Here is a 25,637-nt window from a genome sequence, read left to right as displayed (position 1 = left end):
CAGTTTGACTGGACATTGATTTATTTGCACAATTGTGAGTAATGCAATTCTTTACTTCACAGAGCTCCAAATATGCTTCTCAGGTGGTTATTTCATGGATAGTCACAGCAATTGCAGCTTGTCTTAAACACTAATCCTTCAGCGCATGACATAGGGTATGTTATGTTATTAGCACACTGGTAAAACTTATTGGCATTGGCTGGGTTGACGTAGAAACCATTGGCCTTGCCAGCACAGAAATTCATGTCAATGTCTGCGCTCGGTGTTGTGGATGGTGGAGTCGGGGTTATCGGTGGTGGAGTTGTTATCGGTGGTGGAGTGGTTATCGGTGGTTCTGATGTCGGACCACAAGGTGGGCAACTGCTGTCGGAACCTAAAAATAACCATTCATGTAATCATTATAATTGAAAAATGTTATGTACTACATTACCTGTTGTCTGATACTTGCTAAAAATGACACCAATGAAGAATAAAATAAGGTCTCATCTAAAGAAGTCCTATGATCAAGAAATGTGAATTATGCAACTTGACAGTATCTTTAGTATTTTTTGTATGAAATAATATGTGCTACTCATGCACACAACGCACATAGCATAAAACATTGCACTACAGATTGTAATATATATTCAGTTCCCAGAGATATGGTACAGGAATGTTGAATTTTCAATAATATGCTAACATAGCTAATATCAACAAAGTAAGTATGTAATGGTAAGTACAGATTTATTAGACTTCACTCCACATCTTTGTCCTTTGACAATATATAGATGTGGAATTAAGAATATTAAATCTATACCTACCTCTATATACTGAAAGCTACAATGTTTTGGTTGCCAGTGTTTTAGTTACAATATTTTTGAAGCCCGATGTTTCTGTAGTTAATCTGACACAAAACTGATCCCAGGACTGACTTTTTCCAATCTCTACTACAGCTCGCTCTATTTCATCTTCATATTATACTCCTTTCACCTCTCACCAAGGCTTTCAAAGTCTTGAACAACTGCCTCCAAGGAACATAGATGAACAAGAGTGTGCTATTGTAAATCAAATGTACTATATATAATTTTAGTCCTGTTTTTTGAAACTCTATGGAATGGCACATTATAAAGAACATTGCCATAAACCATGGTGTTCCTCCTTTGTCTGCATGTTTTGTCAAAAATTAGATTGTTTTTCATTTTGTTATGTTAAACTCCATGATTAAGGTTGTATGCATTTTTACTTATCAAAATTAGCATTCAAGACAGCAGTTTAAACAGCATTTTCTCTCTGACTCTAATCAAATCAACAAGAAGTCTATGTGACTTCATTATTACTCATTATCATCGAAGTTCAGTGAAAAATGGCACAACTCGGGGGAGATTCATGAGAGGCGGTTTCAATAAGTTCTGTTGGGCTTGGACTCAATTGAGGATAAATACAAGCAAGATCGAAAGTATATTTACCTGCCAGGAGGTTCTTTAGCATGGTCATGAGAGGGTACTTCCCTTGACCACAGAAAGATCCACTAAAATCGTCCAGGTCAATAGCCCAGACCATGGCACCTCCAAAGTTATTCTCCTTCAAGAACTTGACCTAAGGAAACAAGATATGAGAAAGCAGCTAGAATCTTTTCTGATGACAAAATCGTTAGTTAGAAGACTTCTCAAGTGTGAACCAGCAGGGAAATATATTGAAACAGGCATGTTAACATCCAACAACAGAATATTTTCTCAACCTCAGCCAATGCACCTATTGTCACTATTCACAGAAAATCTTCTCAGCCAAAGAGCAACAGCATTTTGTGCTCCCAATCCCTGCTGTGGTAAACCCTAGAGGACATGCTTGCCAAACATGGTTCAATTTTGCATCCTCACTTGTAAAGGAAAATAGGGGATACAATTTGGCTCTGCAGAATCGTGTTATTAGATAGTTAAGGTGTGTGCACTGTGTGACCTTTCCATTATAGATTATACACTCAGCAGTCTTTAGGGCCCTTGACACTTGGAGAAAAGAGACTTGTATCACATTTCTAGGAGATCAAATTTGTTCAAGACCTGAACTAAAGACAACCCCCTTTAGCACAGACATCTGGAGTAAAGGAAATACTCAATGTGTCCAGGAATCCTAGTATTGTCCTTTGGTATCTTCGAAAGTTTACTTTCGCAGTATTTGGCTGGGAAGATATATTTCAATATATGTTGTCAAAGTCGGCAGTTAGACTCTCTTGAAGAACTGCAAAAAATCCTGGCTCGGAAGGCAAGTTTTTTCATAATGCCATGAATGGACAGCCAACAATCCAAGATACACAAGGAAACACTCACTTTGCACTTGTAGCTACGTTCATCCTCATATCCGACCCATTCATTCCCTTTGCACGCGTATGAGATCTTCTGCTCTTCACTACATCGCTTTGTAGCGGAGGGTAGGAATGTGCAAATCTGCAGAGAAAGCATTGTTACCTGGCATTGTACTCAATGAGCAAAGGCTCAAAAATCAGCAAATAGAAACTCAATTGAAATGAAAGATTGCACGAGAAGCAAGCAGGCTTGCAGCCTAGACTAATGACACACTGCAATATCACATTATTACGTAGGTTAGTAATAACCTAATTATTATAACATCTCCTTGAATTCCTACCCACAGAAGCCTTGCATTAGTCTTCTACTGACATCAGCACTTACCTTTGATGGGGTAGTCAATTAATTAATTATTTCTCGTTAAGATCAGCCTAGTGCCCTCACATTGTGTATTCCGAAAAAAATTAATTAAAGTAATGGTTACAGGTTGCTGCTTCTCAATATACATTTAAAATCCCTTGGGCATGATTTGTTTGGTGCACGTGCATGGAAGAGATAGGCATAAAGAATCCTCAAAAGACAGAAAGTCCCTGGTCTTGATGCAAAGGGTGAAGGCCTGTTACTCCGCTCGAATGCGGACAATCTGTTAGTATAGTAGTATAATATCTATCCATCAATCAGTCATGTATATGATGTTTTCCCTCCTCTGAGTATTCCCCTTTGAATTGCACCTCATAATCAGAAATGAAAATGTGTGATTAATATAATGCACATTTATAGTCTATATTATTATGTATGTTCTGCAAAGTGATGATCAGCATTGCTTGAAAATACTGGCAGTATTTCATTTAATCACTTACTGTTGTGTTTTATTTTATGTGTTACTGATTTCTGAAGAGTTTCTAGAAGGTTGATAACTATATGTCACATTTATTGTTGTCTTCTGAAAGAACGGCCTAGCAGAATTAAAATAAGAACAATTGTATCAGGCTGCTCCCTAATAATTATTTATTATAGACATTTTCAACAAATGTGAAATAATTTTATGAAAGCTTGAGCACAAAGAGTGAAGAGGGAAACCTTCAAGTGACAACTGGACAGACTGCGCAGAATCATATCACTGATTCTAACTGAGGGAAGAGAGCACTTAGCCTTCGATTTCTGAACTTATCGGTGCCCCTGGTCTCGTGCAACAAGAATAGTAGGCAGTGCCATTGAACACAACCCTCATTGTTCAACAGGTATGCGGGTGGGAACCATCTCTGAGACTCGAAATAGGATTTTATTTTCTGCTGTACTTGAATTCACTGGGTGCTTAGAAGTAGCAGAATGGGGGTTAGTGTGCATTTTATTCCTGCATTTGGTAAGCATTGCTACTGACATTTTTATGTATGCTAAATTGTGGTAACAATTCATATTGCATGCACGAGAAAAGCGTTTTGGTTTTAAAATAAATAATTATAGTGCATTCCTCGTTTTCTGGTGTCTTTGAGCACATTATTCATTAATGAAAGAAGTTGTGAGGGTTCCACACCAGGATATTGATCGTCACCTGAAACATATCACATTAAAATATTGCTCAGTGCATTGTGGGGTGGCTGCAGTCTCACTGCCTTTCTGTCCCTGGTTAGCACATTGACTGAGACTTTAGTACCAGGAGGTCTAGTAAGCCGAATTACATTAACTTATCCTTCCTTCAGCTTTGACATTCATGTTGTGTAAAATTAAGTTTGAATTTACTTTTTGACAAAATATAGAAACAAGAGCAGCAATATATCTCTAAATTTAGACAGGTGTATCTCCTTACTAAGACACTGAGGGACTGATTTAGAGTTTAGTTGAAAGGATATTAAATTGTATCAGTGACAAGTACCCTCTCTGCCAAACTGAAGATCTGGCCACCCGATTGGCAGTCGGGTGCACCTTAAGTATGTCAGCGTTAGAGCCTCCCTCAACTCCATCGCTGATGTACTCCACCAACAGCCTGATATAGTAATGACCATCAGAGGTTTGGCCATCCGATTTTTCGTTTGATTTTAAAGTGGGTGGCTAAATGGCCAGGTTGGACTATGCAAGGAACAGTACAAACATGTCAATTTGGCCACCGCTGTGAAAAACCTGGTGATATGGGATAGTAAAAAATGTTTAAATGAGCCCAACACCATGAGAAAACAACTCCCATGGTGTGGGAGACATTAGTTTTTTTCTCAAAAACAAAATCTTGCTTTGGGCTTTTGTTTTTGAAGAGACAAAAACAAGATACATTTTTGATGGGCACACATCATGGTTGATAGAGCCATCAATAAAACGTTTAACTCATTCAAAGGAACCAGTTCCTGCCAAGTACTGTTGATTGATGTCAGCTCTGTTGGCAAACATCTCTAAATTCGGAGGACCTGTAATACCCCAGGGCGACAGAGTAATTTACTCCATCTTCCTGACGGAGTACAATCCATACTCCAGACTCTAAAGCAGGTCCTCAATATGTGCTCACAGACCTTTCCTGTGACTGGCCCCTTAAAGATAACACAGAGTTCGGGGTGTTTTAGCTCATATATTATTCAGTCCTTGGAAAAACAGCACTCCCAGCAACATACTTTTCAGTGCCATGAAGAGCACAGGTGAGGAATCAGTAACTTCACCCTTTTATCTTGGATCAGCATTCAAGGGTGTCTGGTTCCGGAATATTGAGTTTAGAATATTATGCTGCAAGAATATTATAGCAAACATATTGCAAATAAGAATATGAACAAGGTACGTGTAAATAAGTAAATACAGGTTCATTTAACTCCACATTTATGTGTGTGTGTGTGTGTGTGTGTGTATATACATATGTATATATATATTTTGCAATGTCCCTGTAACCTTTGTTTTTTTCAGTGAATTTCTAAGGTTTTTTAGATGCTAATTCCTATATGATATATATAGCTTTTTTTGCTTTGGCAATAACTTTGGCACCATTTGATGAATCTTCACAACATTTTCAAACTACTATGCAACTCACTTCAGCTGTTGTGTGGAATTTGTGGGGTGATTTGTCAATCGGAGGCCGAGAAAAGGGGTGGGTCCCGAAACGCATTTTCCCCATGTAATTCCCTTAGGGGTTTTAGACACAACTACTGTCAGAACCACTGAATGGAATTACATCAAATTTGCCCGAAAGCTAGATCCTGGTCTAGAAAGAGTGCTTTCTGTAATTTTATTCAAATCAGATCAATAGTTTTGGATTGATTAAAGGAAAAAGAAATATAGATATCAAGGGATGCGGAGGGTCCGTGGATCTAACAGATCTCAAAATTAGATCTGATTAGCTGCCAGCACTTCAACCAGGAAGTGTTGGCAGCCATCTTGGGACTCGGACTCAACCAAGTTCCAAGAAAAAAGTTTTTAAAAAAAATCAGAATGGGGCAAGGTAGGTGGTGGGGTCCCACAGGGACCCTGCCAGGGCCAAAAAAACTTTTTAAAAAAATGTGTAGCAAATTTGCAGAGGATCTGTGAATCCACAGGAAATAATTTAAAAAACAAGTGCGGTATCCACGCTTATTTTTTAATTTGTCCCCTGAGTGGGCCAGGTCCTCAACGGAGGGAACAGAATTCATCCTTCATTCTTTTAATTACTATGAGTATGCAAATGTGCAAAATGACTTAAAAGCATCGTCCGTTTAACCCCACCCTGCATACATTAGTGGTATGCAACAGACTTCCTGCCTTTTACAAGCTTGATTTCCAGCTTACCAAAAGGTCCCCCGAGCATTTGTAACGCAGAGTAATATGTGTACTAGCGACTGTGACGAGTGGGATCTTTCATGTCATTTCCAGGCAAGAGCAGAATCCATCCTTCATTGTTTTAATTACTATGAGCATGGAAATGCTCAAAATGACCTCAAAGCATTGTCCGTTAGGCACCGGCCTGTATATGTTAATGGTATGCAACAGTCTTCCTGACTTTTTTCCGGCTTGATTTCCTGCTTACCAATAGGCACCCAGCATTAGTGATGCAAAGTAATGCAAGCACTAGTGCCAGGCCCTGTGGCTAACCCCCGCTCTGTTAAAAAAACATAGAAATTCAATTAAAAAAACAAAGGTTACAGGGATGCTTTAGTTAGGAAATATAATTTTTTTTAACTTACATATTCACAAAAAAAACAAAGGTTACAGGTATGTTATAGTTAGGTTCACATTTTACAAACACAAAAACCATTAAAAATCAGCACTTGTACATATAGTTATCTCAAGCAGCTATAACTGGTGCCCTAAGGTAACTATAACTTGCTCCCTTGCCATGCACTGCTAATTACCCCACAGATTACAATATACATAACATCTTCTATGACACCACTGATAATATCACGGCAACATTTGCTGTAAAATTATTGATGAGACAACTGTGCATGGTGGGTGAGCAAGTTATAGTTACCTTGGGGCACAAGTTAAGATAACTAAGTGCTGAATTTCTACACATATATCGTCAGGATACAGATATGTGGAGTTAGGAATAGTAAATCTGTTTCACCAATATATACCTCTGTGATATTTTGGTTGTCAATATTTGTCCTAAAATATTCTTGTTGCACAATATTTCTGTAGTTGATGTTCAATAGTGCGCAAACTAGTTGTTGTCCAATTGGTTCAACCCAGTGACTTGTGCCGCATGTGGCACTGCTGGCCTTTGGTGAAACCTTTAACCTGTTGCCAGAGAATGTCAAAGGGCCATCTACGCACGTCCAGCTCTTCTGACCAAGCTCTGTTAAACTGTCATTTGACAATGAAGCAACAGTAGTATTCACATTTACAATATGTGTGCCACCTCAGAACGCCTGTTTGTTCTGCAGCACCTTCTCACAGAGACCTCTATGGCGTATTTTTTCCAAATTATAACTGTACCATTACTACACAAGGCATGACCATGAGAATTATGACAAGACTGAACTCAACTTACCTCATAGTGAGCCCAGAAACCAGCTTCACGGGTGTAGGTTCCAGCAGACCCTGCCCCACCAGCTGGGGCACCAATTCTGCAATCACTTGGATTAGGCAGTCGGAATGTTCGGCCATAGGTTGGGAACCCCATGATCAGTTTCTCGGCGGGAACACCGTTATCTCGCCAGTATTTCATTGCGTACTCCTGCCGACAAAAAAGGGTACAAAAATTACCATTTACGACCATGAGGTTTAAGAAGGTGCTTAGGGAAGTAGTTAGAGGTATTCTTACGCAGTTGAAGTAAACAAAGTCCCATTTGTCTTCCGGCCCTACGAAGAGAGGGCTGTTGTGTCCTGTGAAGGTGTCCCAGCCTCCATGGAAGTCATAGGTCATTACACTGATGAAATCGAGGACTCTGTAAGAAAATATGCTTTTTTTAAACCAACTCAAGGCAGTTGAGGTATAGAACCCTACTACCTGTCTGACACAGCTACACATTTGATGCTGTTAGTGTGCAATGAGAGTGAGTTGTTCAGAGAAGGACTTCTGCAAAGGGGGGCACAATCATCTCCCTGAGCATTCTACCCAACAGGCATGGGAATGGTCAAAATAAGTAGGCCTTCACATCCCACACAGTGTCTTTAGTTCTCAGGCTCTGGGCTGAGCAGCCAGATCAGTGCCTGCCTAGATTAATCAGTATTAAGGGAGCACACTTCCAGCCCCCTGATCTGCACACAAATAAGTGCTGACTGCCTATAGGTAAACTGTCTGACTGCCTATATAAATATGCAGTCTTTGTACAGCACCTTGTAAAGGGGCATCCTGAATTTAAACACTCTCAAATTTGTTGCATTAGGATACTGTGATACAGGGAGACTGATTGTTTTGTTTAAGTTTGGGTTCCATGGCTAACAACTTAACCAGTATTTCTGATCTTCTTGATTAAATATATTAATTATATAACACAGATGCACTTTAAATAATTAGTGTTAAACTTACTCAGCTCAAGGGTATTCATTATATGTATTTTCGAAGGTCTAAACATTTTGTAAATGCAACCTGCAAGTTATCACATGTCCTTGCACTCGGAGATCAGCCTACTGAGCAGTATTACGGGCTGTCATATGTTTGGTTGACTACATGTGAATTAGGGATGGAGAGTATTTTCCAGGAGATATTTTAATGGAATGGAGGTTGAATGAACATTTAGGTGTATTTGGGGACTCCTCACCTTTCCACAAGAATCCTCAAATGCTGCACTCGGAAACACTCTGGAAGAACAGGGGGTGGTCTGAAATCATAAGGGAAGCTTGCAGGTATTGGAATCACCACAGGTTTGACATCTGCACTGACAGTCCCTCAAATTGCTGATATCCACCTCCTTTGTCAGAAAGGGAGGGTACCTCACTCTGATCCAATGAATGAGCACATTGCGATCCACCTCACAATCCAACTGTTGCAATGCCTCTGAAACTCCTCCAACACGGGGTATGTCAACCTGACAAACACAACACACCAGCCCATATCTTGGGTTTGATTCTTCTCAGTGATCTACACACATACAATACAAGGGTTAGTTTTGTGAGGATGGTGTGTCGGCGTTTTAGCTAAGAAACCGTACCAGCTCTTTGAGATCTTGGCAACTAACTTTTGAGCCTGGCTAAGTCTAGAGTCCAGAGGTCAGTCATCACTGAAGACCCACCACAAGACATCATTTCCCAGGGCTCCAGGGCTAGGTCTCTGTACTTACTTCCCAACCTCTGCAATTTCATATCCGGCATCAATGGTTCCTTTGCCAGCCGACACGGCTGCGGTGACCAGCAGCCTGGGGAGGTTTTTCTCCCTGCCCTCCTTCTCAAAAGCTGCCAAGAGTTCCTAGTGCGACAAAGACAAATGAACAATAACACCTGTTTAGTCACATTTTTTACAGTAGCAATATCATCAGAAAATGGATCTTTATAGTATTGACTCTTGCAATTCTCAAAAAATTGAAATTAAAATCCTGTATGTCTTTTCCAACATACATAGAAAGGCACAGGTGTCGGGTGAGCACACACATGAAAAAGTCCCAGATGGCCACTTGTGAAAGAATCTGGGTAGTAATGGAACAAAGTGTCTCTGCGACATTATACTTGATAGCTAGAAAAGTCACGGCACAAGTAAGGTTGCTCCATTTTCGTATTGCGGTTGCTAGGGAGACGATTTATGGGCCACATGTTCTGAGAGACACTTTTCGGAGTGAGCATGTCTAGAAGAAGCAATAGAACAATCTAGTGATTGTATCAAAGAGAGAAGATGGATTACCTAATCAAAGGGACTTAGGGCCAGATGTAGCAATATTGCAAATTGCGAGTTGCAATTTGCGAGTCCGAGCGACTCGCAAATTGCAACTCGCAATTTGCAATGCAGAACGGTGTCTCAGACACCGTCTGCGAGTCGCTATGGGGTCGCAAAGACCCACCTCATTAATATTAATGAGGTGGGTCGCAAATTGCGGCCCCATAGCGACTATGGGCACTCGCTAACATGGAGGCCTGCTGTAGTCAGCAGACCTCCATGTTCGTGACTGCTTATCAATAAAGCAGTTTTTTTTTTTTAAGTGTAGCCCGTTTTCCTTAAAGGAAAACGAGCTGCACTTAAAAAAAAATCCGAAACCTTTAGTTTCGGAATTTTTTCAGGGCAGGTAGTGGTCCCTTTGACCACTACCTGCCCTGAAAAAATATTTTGTGGTCCATTCACAAAGGTGGACCCCTTCCAATTTGCGAGTGGGTTACCATCCACTTAAAGTGGATGGTAACTACGACTCCATTTGCGACCGCATACGCGGTCGCAAATGGAATTGCATACCATTGCGAATCGCAAATAGGAAGGGAACACCCCTTCCTATTTGCGATTCGGAAATGCATTTTGCGAGTCGGTCCCGACTCGCAAAATGCATTTCTGTATAGGAAACTCCGGTTTGCGACTCGCAAACGGCAATTTTTGCCATTTGTGAGTCGCAAACAGTTTCCTACATCTGGCCCTAAGTCGGGTGGATAAAATTGCAGGTGGCAGGGAAGGGGTAAAACTACATATTGTATCTTGCTCAAGAATTGTGCTTACTCTAAGAAAGTAATCTTAAACAAGGTAAGTGCATAAAGCCATGGTTCTGGTCTGAGCGAGACTTTGGAAAGCATTGGATAAGAGACATGGGGATGGAGGTGCTAAGAAGGCTCCTCCTTCTCTACCGTTATCACTTTCAACCTTACAATGATAAATATTAACTAATGAGGTGGATCTGAACCTTGAAAAACATCATCAACCTAGAGGTTGCTGCTTTCAATGAACAAGCGTCGGCAAAGACAATAGGTCTTGCCATTGGGACCTATTGGCTTTGCCAATGATTTTAGCCAAGAGGCACAGCATTCCTGATGCTGTCCCACATAGCTGAAATATTTGAAAAAAAATAATTTACGCGATCAGCTGCATCATTTTGTATGCGTGCGCACTATGCAGTTGGATCAGTAAAAGAAAAAGAAATATACACATTCAAGGTCTTTTTGTAAATTGTGGAGGTTAGCCACCCAGGAGGAATGCAATACAGGGGCGCGGGTTGGGGTGGTGAAAGCAACATGTGGGATGACTTATTGAAGTAACACAAGGTGCGGGTGCGGGTTGTGAAAGCAACATGTGGGTTAAGGTGTCAAAGCATGGGGTCACAAATGGAGAAAAGAGAGCAATTTGGAGCTGACAGGGAGAAAGTAACCTTGCAAAAAGGCAACACAGGGAATGGGGTAAGCATCTGGGTGAGAGAGGGGAACACAAAGAAAGTGGAAGTATATAGTAATGTACCCATGCTCCATAGGTGGGCCAACCACAAGAACAGGAAGGAAAGCCTGAACAGCTAATGAATAAGAAGTAAATAAATTAAAGTGACTATAAAGCCATCCAATGTTAATGGGCGGGCTCCAAGCCCACTCTAAGATAATATCTCTTGCAATGTCTTAGGCAAGACCTAATAACTAAGAACATAGTCAAGTAATGGCAAAACAAGTGCTCTTCCATGGTAAGGAACATAAACACAGGCATTCACAAAGGATGTTTAAATGTGTTGCATACACAAAGTTCTTAATTACATTAAAGCCAGCCCTATTGACTTTGCCAGTGCTGGAAAAAAGTAGCACAAAAATGTTTTCTGTTTACAAGAAATAAAAATTGAATGTGTCAAACAGAATGATGACTATGTGCACTTTTCAGATGTAAAATGATCCCTCGAGTATTCCAAAGGTAACACTTCCTGGGAGGCAAAATGATACAGCAGACTACAACATGAGGTGACACGGTAATACTCCTTTAGGTGGAGCCAAAGCTAACTACATGTATATTTAAACGCATTGGCAAAAATGCATAACACAGCACCGCTATCGATCTAAGCATAAAAACCCAAATTTCCAATATGATAAGCCTCGGATAGTGCTTTAAGGTCTCTTTTGGTTTCTAGACGACTTTCCAAGCCAAAACCGCCCATATGTCTTGATGGCCCCAGTGCCACAGCGTACAGCTGTGTTTACTGGATGAATAATGCTAGTTTTATCCCAATGAACCTAATGCACAGCTCTCAAGTGAACGTCCTTGACAAACTTAAGGCACAAAATCATCTGTAAAAGTCCACAACTTCGCTCTCACCTGACACAAGATAGTGAATCGACGCTTGTCCTCTGGTGGGCTTCCTCTTGACCCAGGGTATTCAAAGTCCAAATCTATTCCATCGAAGTTGTACTTCCGGAGGTGCTCGATCACTGAGTCAATGAAGATTTTGCGGTTAGCAGCAGATGCAACCATTTCTGTAAACCTGGGGCAATAAAATAATGTTGTAATTGGGGCTTTTGTTGATTACATTTAGTGTGCTGTTCTCACCATTGACGAAGCCGCCGCTATTTTACTTTTTCATTCCCACATCTCCAGCAGCACGATTTAAATCTGAATCGTTGACACTTTCATTTATGTCATCTCTCAATATTGCCTTTTCCTTTTTTCAATCCATCTTTCTCCTTCTATTAACAAACCTTTCTATTTTCTACATCTTCACAGCTCATTGGTAACACCGTTGTTTGTATACTTCATATTTTCATTACTCTCACTGTCATAATTATCAATATCATCAACACAACGAGCCATCCTTCTTTTGAGCATCCATTCTGCTCCATCATCCTCAATGCAGTAGCACAGTAGTAACATCACCTTCCCAATCACCATCACACAATGAAGGAGGCAAATAGCCCTTACTTCTGCGTGCCGAAGTTCCATCCGCCCACGGCGAGCAGGGTGACCATCTGGGGGTTTCTATGAGGTTGAATAAAAAGAGAACATAAGAAAAGACACCTTTCCAATAAGGTTTTAGTGCTTTGTTTCTGTGTGTCAGACAGGCACACAAGCATAAGGCTCTCTCAGTACCAACCATCTTGCAGGCATCTGATGCTCACAGGTCTGGTGGGTACTCTCGAATCTCCAGCAGTGCTTAGTGTCTCAGAAGAATACATTGGCAAAGACAATAGATCAGGCTTGAATATATTAAAGCATCAAAATACAGGCATGCACAAATGCTGGTTGCATGTGTTAGCACATTAAAAGCTGACATATTGACAATGTGTGTTTTCATACTGGCTCTCAGCCTCATTACGTGAAATAGAAGCCCCACCACTTTGGCTTGATGTGTTAGCCCCCCCACAACTTCGAGTCTAGTTGCACCCCTGCATGTGCCTGTGGCACCTCTGTGGGAACTTACTGCACTGGCTGTTCACCAGATTACACAGCAGTGCAGAGTGAGGGGAATGTTGTGGTTTGTAAGGAGGAAGCGGTGTGTGAAGGTTTAAGACACAACTGTAGCACTGGGCCCAGATTCTGAGGCCATTTTGGGAGAATTAGGCCTAGTTTGGGAAGCCATATCTGAAGTATTATTTCCATTTTTGCAGGTCACAATGTCAGAGCAGCCTAGAAGAGAGTTGGTAAGATTGTGTCTTTTGAAGAGAGAAGTAAAATGGCACAGTGAGATCGTGGACATGCCTGCCACATTAGTGGACTACTGGTACAAAAGGATAAACTAGCGTAGCATGTTTATTAATTAAAAGAATCAGGATCAGGATATTGGGCGTGATGCTTTCCTTTCTTTGCCCTAAATCCATGAAAAGCACCAACATGTTCTTTACCACTTAATGGCACAGACCTTCCAGACATTGGAGGTTACTTACACTTTCTTGAGGTTATTGTACTCAACGTAGAGGACGTCGTCATTCCACTCGTAAGGGACAATCTTATGGCCGCTCATGGTGGCGAAGGCATAAACTCCGTGGGTGCAGAGGTGGGGGTCAACATTATTTGGCTTGTACTTGGCGGGTTCTGGTCTGTACTGGGACCAGTTGGTGAAGTAGCAGACCAGCTTGTAGGAAGAGCCTTGAAGACATAGAGCAGAGCTTAGAATCAGGTGGTATGGTAATGCAGGAGAGCCAGACACTCTGATTTCGTAATACGTGAGAGTGGATATGGAGACACAAGAAGTGTCACTGTTTGAATGTGAGTTTTGACCTCTAAGCACCTCATTCATGGCATGGTGTGTCACACCTTTACCCACAGACTCAAACATTGTTCACAACTAACAACTTGGAGTTCAGTCTCAAGCCCTCTCAAAGCCTCACACTCTCAATCTCCCAATTAACTTCAATGTTCAGTCAAATCTGAGAATTGTATATTTTTCTTTTAAAGCATGTTTTAGCTGAAAAGCACTGCAGATCCTGAGATTTGTAGTTATGGTAACCATACTGTTCCATTGAGACATATGTTGAGCTCACTTTCTGTGTTCACCCGGCTATAGTTAGATTTGCCTTGGAAATGTGCATTTCCCGCTGTGGTGCTTTAACAATCCTATGCATTTGGAATGTTATGAACGGTAGTGCAGTGCCTCATTGGTACTTTTCACTACTAACAAGAATCCCGGGAGTGTAAGTAAAATATGAAAAGCAAAATACACTTCTTCCACACTGAACCCAAAATGCCCAACTAAAATGGTGACTTATGCTGCCAATGGATTCTTGTATTGAACCATGTGTTGCATGAGCTTGTATTGGGACCTTTCATGGAATGTTGTAGTGTGCCGGGTACAGCATCATGTTCCCCTTACACTAGACTGTGGTCTTTTAAAATGGCTGAACCTTTCTTAGAGTTGTGGCTTAAGCTGTTACAGTGGAGAAGAGGGATAATGTGCAAAGTAGTACACCTTCGCAAATGGAGACCACAACAAGATCAAAGGATTTGTTCTCCTGGAAATGAGGACCCCTTACCACCAACACACATCAGGACATTTCCACATGAACTAGTACAGAATGTTTGGTGATATGGAGCAGAATGGAGTAATAAATCAATTGAATGGTGAACTTAGATGGTGTGAGAGGAGGATGACCTGTGTAAGACAATAGTCATAGACTTTGCTAAGTAGACAAGTTCACCTTGTCATACATGCCAACATTTGGGAACTAGTAAGCAGAATATTTAAAGAAAAGAAAAAAACTTGTATTGGTCTGGAGCTGGGTTTAGAATGGAGAAAGCTACAATTACATGAAGTCTCTACTTCTGAAATCAGGAGTGTTGGCTTGCATGCTGTGTGTGTTTGTATTTTTGTATTTGGAGCAGAGGTGCTTGTGCTTATATCAGAACTCCAGCTTGTTTATTATGGGGGAGAGGGGTGCCTGTGCTTGTATGCAAATAGTAGCAGGGGTCAGGATATTGTGTCAAATGTTGTTTCCAGATGGTGAGATTTTCTTGGTTTTTCTTTGGCAATGGTCCAGCTAAGAAAGCATTTCTCTTCCATCAGAATTTATATGCAAAATCCCTTGCCTAAACAATGATCCATTAAAGAAGCGCAACTATTCTCTGAATTCTACCTTAATCTGTTATAACCTGACACTCCGGGCCCGATTCACGAAGGTACTTAAGTCTAGCAAAGTTACGAGTGTGGATTCTCTGCACTCATGGTATTCTACACACTGGTGATGAAATCTCCACACTGAGGACAGAATTTCCGCACAGAGACTTTCTGTAGTGTGCAATGTGGTGTGTCCACCATGAGTGCGGAGACTCCGCTCTCATAACTTTACTACACGTAAGCACCTTTGTGAATCGGCCCCTCAGATTTGCTGTTGCAATGTCTGGGTCAAAGCAAACAACTGCCATGCTGCCACAGCTACCTCTTAGGGGATGCATTGTGGAACACTTGGAATGTGAGGACACTTTCATGGTTTTTGTCCAAACAAAGAGGAAGCCAGAAGTGCTACACAACCAAAAGATAGGCCATTCATTTTCTACTTATTGCTATTGTTTGGCTCCTGGGAGCTGAAAGCTGAACCGAGTATTATTCCAGAGAATCATAGAAGGTAATCTGAAGAAGAGGGCATTTGTATTACAGTTACTAATTATTAATATGCTGAACATCAAGAGGCTCAAATGGCTCGGCTCTAGGTAGAAAAAGGAAGTGGGTCTGCCATCAAACAGTTGGAAGTGGTGGTAAATCAGGGTCAAAGGGAACGGTGGAACTTCCCTGGCCACTGTCTGAGGTAGAGCTCTTAAATAGATCAGATGTGAGACTAAATGTATCAAATCTAAAACTTCTACAAGTTATCCCGGCCCTAAAAGATATAGGGGGTCATTCTGACCCCGGCGGTCTAAGACCGCCAGGGCCAGGGTCGGCGGGAGCACCGCCGACAGGCCGGCGGTGCCCCGCAGGGCATTCTGACCGCAGCGGTTCGGCCGCGGTCAGAAGAGGCAAACCGGCGGTCTCCCGCCGGTTTACCGCTGCCCTTAGAATCCCACATGGCGGCGCAGCTTGCTGCGCCGCCATGGGGGATTCTGACACCCCCTACCGCCATCCTGTTCCTGGCGGTTCGCCCGCCAGGAACAGGATGGCGGTAGGGGGTGCCGCGGGGCCCCTGGGGGCCCCTGCCGTGCCCATGCCAATGGCATGGGCACGGCAGGGGCCCCCGTAAGAGGGCCCCGAAAAGTATTTCAGTGTCTGCTAAGCAGACACTGAAATACGCGACGGGTGCAACTGCACCCGTCGCACCCCTGCAACTACGCCAGCTCAATTCTGAGCCGGCGTCCTCGTTGCAGGGGCATTTCCTCTGGGCCGGCGGGCGCTCTTTTGGAGAGCGCCCGCCGGCCCAGAGGAAATGTCTGAATGGCCGTCGCGGTCTTTTGACCGCGGTGCGGTCATTCAGCGGCGGTACCCTGGCGGACGGCCTCCGCCGTCCGCCAGGGTCAGAATGAGGCCCATAGAGTCTACTGATATTGTCTCTATAGAATTCTTACCCGGGGTTAAGAGCGATGAAGTTAAATTTAACGAATCAACCCTGGTAACTTGGAAGACATCACAATTGGCTAGAAGAGTCGTAAAAGAAAAAAGTTATTTCTTAAAATGGGGAATTAAATTTAGTATGCCCCCAACAAATAGGTTATCCCGACCCTCTAGAGGCCCAAAATAATATGCCTTAATTAGCAATCTTTATTTCAGCAGGATTAAGTATATCGTGCTCAGGGGTAAATGAGGAAAATGAAGAGTTTTTGATAGCGAAGTTAGATGGATGGAATAAAGAGCATTCCAGCTCACTTTTACTAATTAATGTTTATATCCATCCAGATGCACGCTCCTGGAAACACATATCCTCTAAATTGATAGACACAATATTAACCGGCTATCAAGATTTAGGATCCCCAGAGTTTTTAGTAGCTGGGGACTTCAATATGAAATTATTAAATCCTTTTGAAAGGGATGCCGGAACCATCTTGCAAGATCAGCTGTGGGCAGTCCCGCAGCAGTCCCTGGGGTCTTTAGAGTTAGGTAAACCTGACACCAAGGCAATCCCCTTGGTAAAAGATCTTGAGGCCCTTGGGCTCAGACTCCTAAATGGGAGGTTTCAACAAGATACTCTGCCGGCGGCTACCTGTTATGTCACTGAAACCCAAGCAACAATCGATTACACTGCAGCCTCTTTTTCCCTACTTACTCTAATCACCGAGTACCATATTATAAAGTCAGATAAGAGTGACCATGGTCAACAATGCCTGGAGATTGGCTGTGGTTTCCCTATATTTAATCTTGCCCCTTCTGCACCAAGGGATGTTACTACCACGAATTATAAGAAACTTCGATGGAATGAAAAATCAATGGAGTCCATTGGTGAATTTTCAACTGCGTTATTTGACCAATGCCAAAATGATATATCCTGTGACCCAATAACCATTTGATCGACATTCCTGGACAAATTTGCAATTGGTCTCGTCACAGACAGACCACAACAGACCTATCAGAACCAGCGGCGAGTAAAAACATAAAAATTTCAGCTTTCATGGCCAAGTTAAGAAGGCAACAGAATAGACTCTTAAGGCTATATAAGAAAATCCCAACAGAATGTCAAATTAAGGCTAATATAAAAAATATCAATAATATCTATTGGAAACAAATATGGGACTATAAATTACAGAAAAGTCACGACTTTTGGGCAAAGGCATTATTCTTGAGTAAAATATCAAATGCACAAGGATTCTGGAAAATGGTTCATGAATTGAATAAAGCCCCAATGACCTTGACTAGTTCAAATATTTCAGAATCCTCATGGTCTGACTACCTAGCTCATCGCTTTAGCGGATATGGTAAAAATAAGAAAGACACTAATAATTTAGACGTGACAACAAATGAGCAATGCCCAGAAGGAGTTATATCTAAGCCCCCATTTGTCCAAAAGGAAGCCGCTAATTTAACCTTCTCAATGTCGGAGGTTGTCAATTTAATAAAGAGCAGCAGAAGTGCAGGGGCTGCAGGTCCAAATGGGATCCCAAATGCATTATTTAAAATGAACCTGGCTTTTTGGGGACAAAAACCGGTCTCGATTTATAACTATTATATAGAACTAGGAAGCCTTCCAAACTCTTGGAGAGGTGCTATAATACATCCAATATTTAAAGGAGGCAGCAAATTTCATCCCTAGAATTACAGACTGATTACCTTAATGAATGTAGAGGCTAAGCACTATGCTGGTTTATTACTGAAGCATCTTCGCACCTGGGAAACCGAGAACAATATTATACACCCTAATCAGATAAACTTTGCAAAAGGCCCCGGAATGGCTACAAACATTTTAACTCTTTCCATCATCATTGACAAATGCAAACAAAAAAATCAACCTTTGTATCTGTGTTTTGTAGAATTCAAATCAGCTTTTGATTTGGTACAACAAAGTCATCTATGGGAAAAAGCTAGCCGCCTGGGGCATAACAGAGAAATTATTAAAGGCTATTCAGCAGTTATATACATATACATATCAATGGATTACAGTAAAGATAGGGGATAGATATTTCCTTTCAGGAAATATTGAGACAAAACATGTACTAAAACAGGGTTGCGTACTGGCTCCATATCTTTTTAGTCTCTTCCTATCAGATTTGACTTTTAAGCTTAATAAGGTGAACGCGCATTCCCCTAAGGTTGGTAACATGCCCATTTCCAATCTGTTATACGTTGATGATGTAGTACTTCTGAGTCAAACTAATGTTGGACTACATCGGCTCATCCTCTATTTAATCAAATAGCAGAACGGAATGAAAATCAATCGGAAAAAAACTAAAGGGATGGAAGTTAGTAAAAAAACCTCTAGTATCAATAAATAGCACACACAATGAGGAGTATTAGAACAAGTCAACCACTATAGATACCTGGGTGTACTATTTGATAAGCAGGGTTCCTTCCTCCGTCAGAAGCAGGACTTATATAGAAAAGGAAATGTTCTATTGCTTGCTTTTTGTACTCTGAAAAAGTCGTTTAACGGCCCAAGCTACCGTCCCTTGCTAAAAGTTATTGCGGCTAAACTAAATTTGACTATAGGGTACGGGTAAGGTTGAAGCCCTGCGAGGGCAACATGCTGCCATCCTGAATGGAATAATTGGAAAAGTGTTTAGGCCTCTATTCCAACTACCAGGGTACACTTCCCAAGCACAAATTAGGCTGGAGTTTGGGTTTTTAAAACAAAATATAGCTAGGAAGTGTAACTACATTAAAACCTCGAAACACCTACATTTAACAAGGGGAAATCATCTCTGCCAGGCACTCTGGAAGGATCAGTTCGAATTCTACAGCCAAATCTAGACAGTACTTAGATCAGGCCCTAGAAGATCTGGAGGTACAGGAACTGTGGGATTTGAATCTCTCCTAATATGCTTTTTTTTAAATCTTAAACCATATAGCGAAGAAGAAATCAGTACTTATGGATAAGAACCTGTTAGCAATCAGGTTGCACTCATAGATGGTAGTTAATGAGTACAAAACCCTGAAATATCAGCCATATTTGGAGGCAAGGTGGTCAAAAGCTGATAAGGATCTTTTTTATCTAACACTAATTTGGCTTTATTCCTGGTGGCACCCACCTAGCCCCTTGGGAATGTACTGCAACAATTTCCCAGTGTGGGCTTTGTGGTTGTGGAGTGGAAGATATTAGCCATGTGATCTGTAATGGCCTACTGAATGAGTGCAAGACTCTGTTAAAGGCAGCCTTCAATCAGAGGGGAATACGGTCCTGAGAAGTGGTGATCGCTTGCTTTAAACCTTCTGACTATACTTTGAATGCCAGATTTATAAAGTTTATACGTTTGACATCTAAAAAACTATCATATGTTCATCAATTAGTATAAACATAATATATGTTTCGGCTGGCTTATAAGTCATGAACTTATGAGGATCACTGTCTTTTTACGGCTCGCCCGTACAGTATCCATGGAAGTAGTTTTCATTCTCGAGTATTAACTTAATTGTAAATGATTTTACAATTTAATATTTAAAAATGTATGATAGGATGACTTTGAAAAAAATATATATATATTTTAGTATTTTTAAGCTACCTCCATAACACACTTGAAGACGCATGTTCCTGATTAGGGGAGTGGGAAATTGAAGCACTTTAGAGCAATATTTATGTGGTTATGATTATAATGTATTCACTCCTATTTAGAAGGATTTTATTAGTAATGATAATTAATAATAGCACATATATTCTGTAATGTATAGCTGAAGATAATCACGGTTATTTATATTCAAATTATATGTTATAATTTATTCTGAGAAGGACTTTTAAACTATAATGGATGTTTTTTATTTGCATGGAGTGAGTTACTATTTTAAATCTATGATGTATTGGTTTTTATTAACTATGCATTTAATAATAAACTTTAACTTGAACTCGGCTCCAAATCCAAGATGGCTGCTAAATTATTGGTTCAATTACTACAATAAAATATTCAAATGGGTTGTTGCATCTTTCTGCTCAGTCACGTCCTTTTACATCTTTGTATTAAAAACCCCAATGCTAGGAGGTCCAGGGAGATACATATGACTTCTGCTGCACCCTTTCCGATAAATGCAGAAAACACATTGCAATTGCTTTTACTCAGTCAAACTTTGTGTTTTGTGAGACACTGATGAAATTAAATAGGTTCAGGTTCTGTGTATGTGCACTTGTTGTCCAATTCATTCAACTGTTTCTCTTTTTTGGTCCATTATTTCGAAAGGTAATTGTTTCTAATGGTGGACATGTTAAACTGTACCAAAAATACATAGAGGTAAATATGTCCAAATAATACATTGTCTTCTAAAGTTGTGGTTGTTCCTGGCAGTACATTACTAGCAGCACTTTATGGGGTTTCCAGTTCCGAATTCAAAAGCAAGGTGTTTTCTGGTACCCAAGATGCAAGGGTCCTAGTCACACTATGTAAGTAACTTATGTATGAACAAAACAAATAAAATATGTGTCTGTATATGGGTATCTGTAGAGCTTACCTCTAGCTCAAGAGCAACTTATCCCTGATCATGGGCAGTCAGACTGACACGTCACACATATCATACAAGTCAGAAGACCATTACTGTACTAGTACACCACCCTTCCTTCAGGACATGCATCCAGGGCATTGCTTCTAGCAGACATGCACCTCTCACACTTACAACATCACAAGGATTTTCCAAACTTAATTTAAAGGGATAGACGTTCTTCTTACCTAGCTGCACCTGCAGCAATAAGGCCAAACCTAAGGAAAAAAAGAAAAATCATTGAATAGCATTTTGGGCCCCTTGTTATAGTCACATGGAGCCAACAGCGTTACGAGTAGAGACAATGAATAAAGAAATATCAGTGTGGAAAACTATATAGCACAATGTTAGGATTCATGTATTGAAACTTAAAAAAAACAGCACAACACAAGTAATGTCCGCACAACTGTAAATTGTCCCTTGAAAGGTCTCAATAGTAAAGACCACATGTGTGCTTTCACGAATATATTTAATGATGCACATGTGCCATCATTTGGCAACAGATAAGAGGGAGCTTTAGATTAAGAAAAATCGAAGGAACACCCAAAGTCGTTTTTCACTACTGTGAAGCCTGCTCCTCTCACTGGCCAGCATTGGCATTTCCCTTCTATATTTCAAGTGGCAATTTCTGATCTGAGAGGAGTGGCATTGTCATGTTTGGTATGGTTAGATGGTATTGAGAAATCCTGCTTACTGCTGAAGTTAGATTTAACATTACTGTTTTAGAAATACCACTTTTAGAAAGTAGGCATTTCTCTGCACTTACTACTCCCTGTGCCTTACAGCCTGTCTCAAATCCACGTCTGGTCTGTGCTGGTTGACAGCTTCCCTTGTGCATTGCACCCACGCAGCCATAAACACAGGACACTCAGCTGCATCTGCATTCATCTGCATACTGATGGGTCTTCCTGGGCAGGAACAGTGGAAGAGATCTCCATTACACTTCAAAGGTTGGTGGCCTGACCTCACACAACGGACTGATAATCTCCCACAGACCTCCTGTCAGACAGGACTGGGATGAAAGGGAAACTGGTGCACCTCAAAAGCCCCCACCCCTTCAAAAGCCATTTGGGTATATATACTGGGTCTGTGACCCCTTAAAATCAGACACTTCTGGACCTACAAATGGACTCTTTCATAGGGCATGCCTTGCTATCCAAAGGACTCACCTGGATTGCTTTTCTGGAAGGACTGCTCTCCTTCTGATTACCCTGCTGTCGGCAGTCCCCTAACTCTTCTGGAAGGGCTGGAAGGACTCTGTCTTTCCACACATGTGCTCTCCAAGGGTTTGGACTGAGCTTGGCTCCTGTTCTGAAGTCTCAGGGCCATCAAAGGCTTCACCAAATAGAGAAAATCCAGTGCATTGGAAAATTGACGCACCACCTGCAAAACTCAACGCAGTGCCTGCCTTGCAGGTGAATAATTGCTGCATAGCCTATCAGATAGACTCAGCGCCTGCTCCATCCTACCATTGCGTTCTGGGTTTTCCACGCATTGTTCCTGGGTGTCAAAATATTCTCGCACCACAGTGAAGAACCAAGGCTGCACTCCTAGAAATTGACGCGTCCCCTTGCTATGTGGAAATAAACCATGCATCGCCTTTGCAGCACCAGAAAGATTACAATCACTGATTCCTGTGGATTAAGACTTGTTTAAACCTCTAAAAAGTGATATGTGGATTTGTGCATATTGGATTTTTGTTGTTTTGGTCTTGTTTTATTCAGATTAATATTACCTATTTTCTAAACTGGTGTGAAGTACATTTTGTGGTATTTTCATTGTGTTACTGTATGAGTTATTGCACAAATACTTTACACATTGCCTTCTAGGTTAAGCCTGCTTGCTCTGTGCCAAGCTACCAGAGGAAGAGCACAGGATAATTTAGGTTGTATTGTGACTTACCCTGACTAGGATTGTGGTCCCCACTTGGACATGGTACATACCTCTGCCAACTAGAGACCCAATTTCTAACAATAAGTATATTGCAAGTATATTACAAGTCACTGAGGAGTTCTGTGATCATTGGTCCGTGATCCTTGGTCACAGAACTCCTCAGTGGCTTACAATATACTTAGAATGTAAAATAAGGGGGTATTTTATACCATATAATATGTGGGATTTGCTCCTCCTTCTAAAAATAATTGGGCAACAAGTGATCATGTGTTATGTGTGACACCTTCTTCTGCTCCATCTTTGTTCGTCCTCAGCAGTTTGCATTTAATTTTTTAAACAAAATGACATGTCCAAAATTCAAATGCTGCAGGCTGCAAAGGCAGGCGTTGCTGATGGTGTGCTACATCACATGAGGCCCCTATGTAGCTGTGCTTAGACAGCATCCAGAAATTAGCAGAGCTGGCCCATCCTAAACACAAAACCCATTACTTCACAGTGTGAATGTCAGAGGAATTAAAAAACAAACTCCTTTAGCCTTCATCCATGAAAGAATTGATTTTCGCTTCTCAGATGGGGGGATATCACTACGCAATCCTGTAAATTGGTTTAGACACCCTGCATTCCTTCTCAGAGGCAATGAGGGAATTTGGAACACGGCCCCAAGCACGGTCTCAGTGAAGTGACTTTATTTTAAAAATTCCTGCTTCCTTCAACCGGAGTGAAGGTTGCTGTGACTTCAGAAGTCGCTTGCAATCGCTTACTACAAATGACTGGCTGTGTCGCTTTCTATTGTCAGAACACGCCGATTATAAGAAAATAAACTAAAATACATTATAAGAACATTACAAGTTCTCACATCTTTCAGTCTTATAACGTAATTTTGGATCCTGTTGACATAAAGCAGCATGGGAATGAAGTTGATTGCTCTGTAAATGTCACCAGACCTCAAAGACAACGTTATAAAAACAGCTATGGTAGATTACCAGCCAGGTGTTTTGTTTTTTAAGTAAAATATGCATTTTATGTGTTTTAATTCCTTTGATCGCTGGAAGAAAATCTCTACTTTAGCGGCATGTGACTTCTGTGCAATGTGAATCTTGAAAGGAGTGCTAAACTCGAAATTAGGCGATATAATCACGGAAAGTTTTTTGTGCAGTTTTATATAGCTCAAACTCGACTCGAAGTTATTTCTAGCGCTTTACATGAGCACCAGTTACATTACACAAGGACATGTTCATTTTTTTGTTTGGTTTGTTTTTGTAGGTACGGGAGATTAATTGACTAGCCCAGAATCACAGATGCCGAGACTCGAGCCTGGTTCACTAGTCGGCAGCTGTGGCCCTTTAACGCAGTATGAGATAAAGTGCTGCAGTATATCGATTCAAACCTTGGAATACTTACCTTACCAGAGAATTGTTGTGACAATACACTGGTCCGCATCTTGCTAATTGCATCACAACTGATTGTAATAACTAATTTCACTACAGGTCATAGGTCGTCAAAGTACACAAGTGACAGCAGTATCATCAGAATATATACATATTAAAGTCTAACTCGATATCCGTGGTATTTTCTACAGGCTGAAGTAGAATGCGAAGTCTGTGTACAGGACACTGGGATCTTTGACCTACAAGAGTATTTTTTTGCCAATCCTCGATTAATTAATTGCCGAACTCGGTGAATGGCTAGTGAGGACCTGTTATGTTTGGATGCTAAAGCAAAAAACCAAAGGGGACAGCTGGGTGCTGCATGGGCGAAGAGACAGGCCAGGCGTCTCAAGGGCCGCAAAGCCTTGTTCATGACAAGGGCTGAAAGCCCTCTCTGACTAGGCCCACCTTAATGTATACTTCTTAGCTCACTGGTCTCCAGCCCCACAGGAGGCCTTCTCCTACCATTAAACGTGAAAACAACAAGAACAGGGCACCAGTGGCTAGAAGGCCCCACCCTCCAACTTCAAGAGACATGTAATACCACTACACACGGGGAGAAAAGGCAGGACAGACGGATTTACTTACCTTAGGCGTGTGTACAAGTACAGCAAACAGAAGAGAGGTATGAGGGAAGGATTGAAATATTTCATGTGTATAACAGGGTACAAGAAGAGTATGCCAATACCTCGGGTCTATCAATACAGGAGATAGATGGAAGCTCAAAAAAAAGATGTGAATACCTCAAGTGCATCAGTACAGCAGAGAGAGATGGGCGGTATTAGGGTACTGTAGATCAGGTGTATAAATACCTCACAGGAGACAGATGGGAGGTATGGGGGAGCATCAAGTCTGGGAGGTGTATAAATACAGCAGAGAGAGCTGGGTGGCATAAAGGAGGCATTTGAAACACCACAGCAGTGTAAATACTGCAGAGGAAAGTGGGAAGTAAAATGAATTCGGATGAATACAAGGAGGCTCTTCAGTGGAAGGGGCAAGTACATGGATCGGCATCCTGCAGGGGCGGCTGCAGCAGGGTAAATAACGAGATTGCACAAGGCCCAGGCGAGAAGCAGGTGGGCCATCTCAGCAGGCGAGCAGAGGCAGAGGTGTGGGAGACCCGAGCTGTGGTGTTGGCGCGGTTCGGTGGGCGCTGTCTGCAGTGAGGACAGAGGTACAGCTACATGGCTGAATACTCACCTGCCCAGAGCAGCATCTTGTCCATGGCTGTGCTGTGGGAAGAC

The 25,637-nt window shown here is 41.5% G+C and overlaps 1 protein-coding gene across 1 annotated transcript; it reads right to left on the bottom strand.

The window, feature by feature from the left end:
* Positions 1 to 25,637, bottom strand: LOC138299828 (acidic mammalian chitinase-like). Its single transcript, XM_069238422.1, has 11 exons — positions 25,594 to 25,637; positions 21,262 to 21,291; positions 13,428 to 13,629; positions 12,466 to 12,522; positions 11,866 to 12,031; positions 8,951 to 9,075; positions 7,492 to 7,615; positions 7,219 to 7,404; positions 2,304 to 2,420; positions 1,446 to 1,575; positions 1 to 373 (listed from the first exon to the last, which is right to left on the bottom strand). Exons 1-11 carry the CDS (start codon positions 25,616 to 25,618, stop codon positions 93 to 95), a joined length of 1,443 nt encoding a protein of 480 aa, XP_069094523.1. The 5' UTR covers positions 25,619 to 25,637; the 3' UTR covers positions 1 to 92.

This window comes from Pleurodeles waltl, chromosome 6 (assembly GCF_031143425.1).
Source record: "Pleurodeles waltl isolate 20211129_DDA chromosome 6, aPleWal1.hap1.20221129, whole genome shotgun sequence".
NCBI lineage: Eukaryota > Metazoa > Chordata > Amphibia > Caudata > Salamandridae > Pleurodeles > Pleurodeles waltl.
The sequence above is the reverse complement of the archived record's forward strand: the minus strand, read 5'-3'. Positions and strand labels throughout refer to the sequence as shown.

What these genes read in the sequence shown, in the direction of transcription:
- LOC138299828 (XM_069238422.1), bottom strand. Translation starts at nt 25,618, where the DNA reads ATGGACAAGATGCTGCTCTGGGCAG. An exon ending in GATTCACTATCTTGTGTCAG is followed by an intron (nt 9,076 to 11,865) that starts GTGAGAGCGAAG and finishes TTGTCGCACTAG; the next exon opens with GAACTCTTGGCAGCTTTTGA. An exon ending in AACGTAGCTACAAGTGCAAA is followed by an intron (nt 1,576 to 2,303) that starts GTGAGTGTTTCC and finishes TTGTTTCCTTAG; the next exon opens with GTCAAGTTCTTGAAGGAGAA.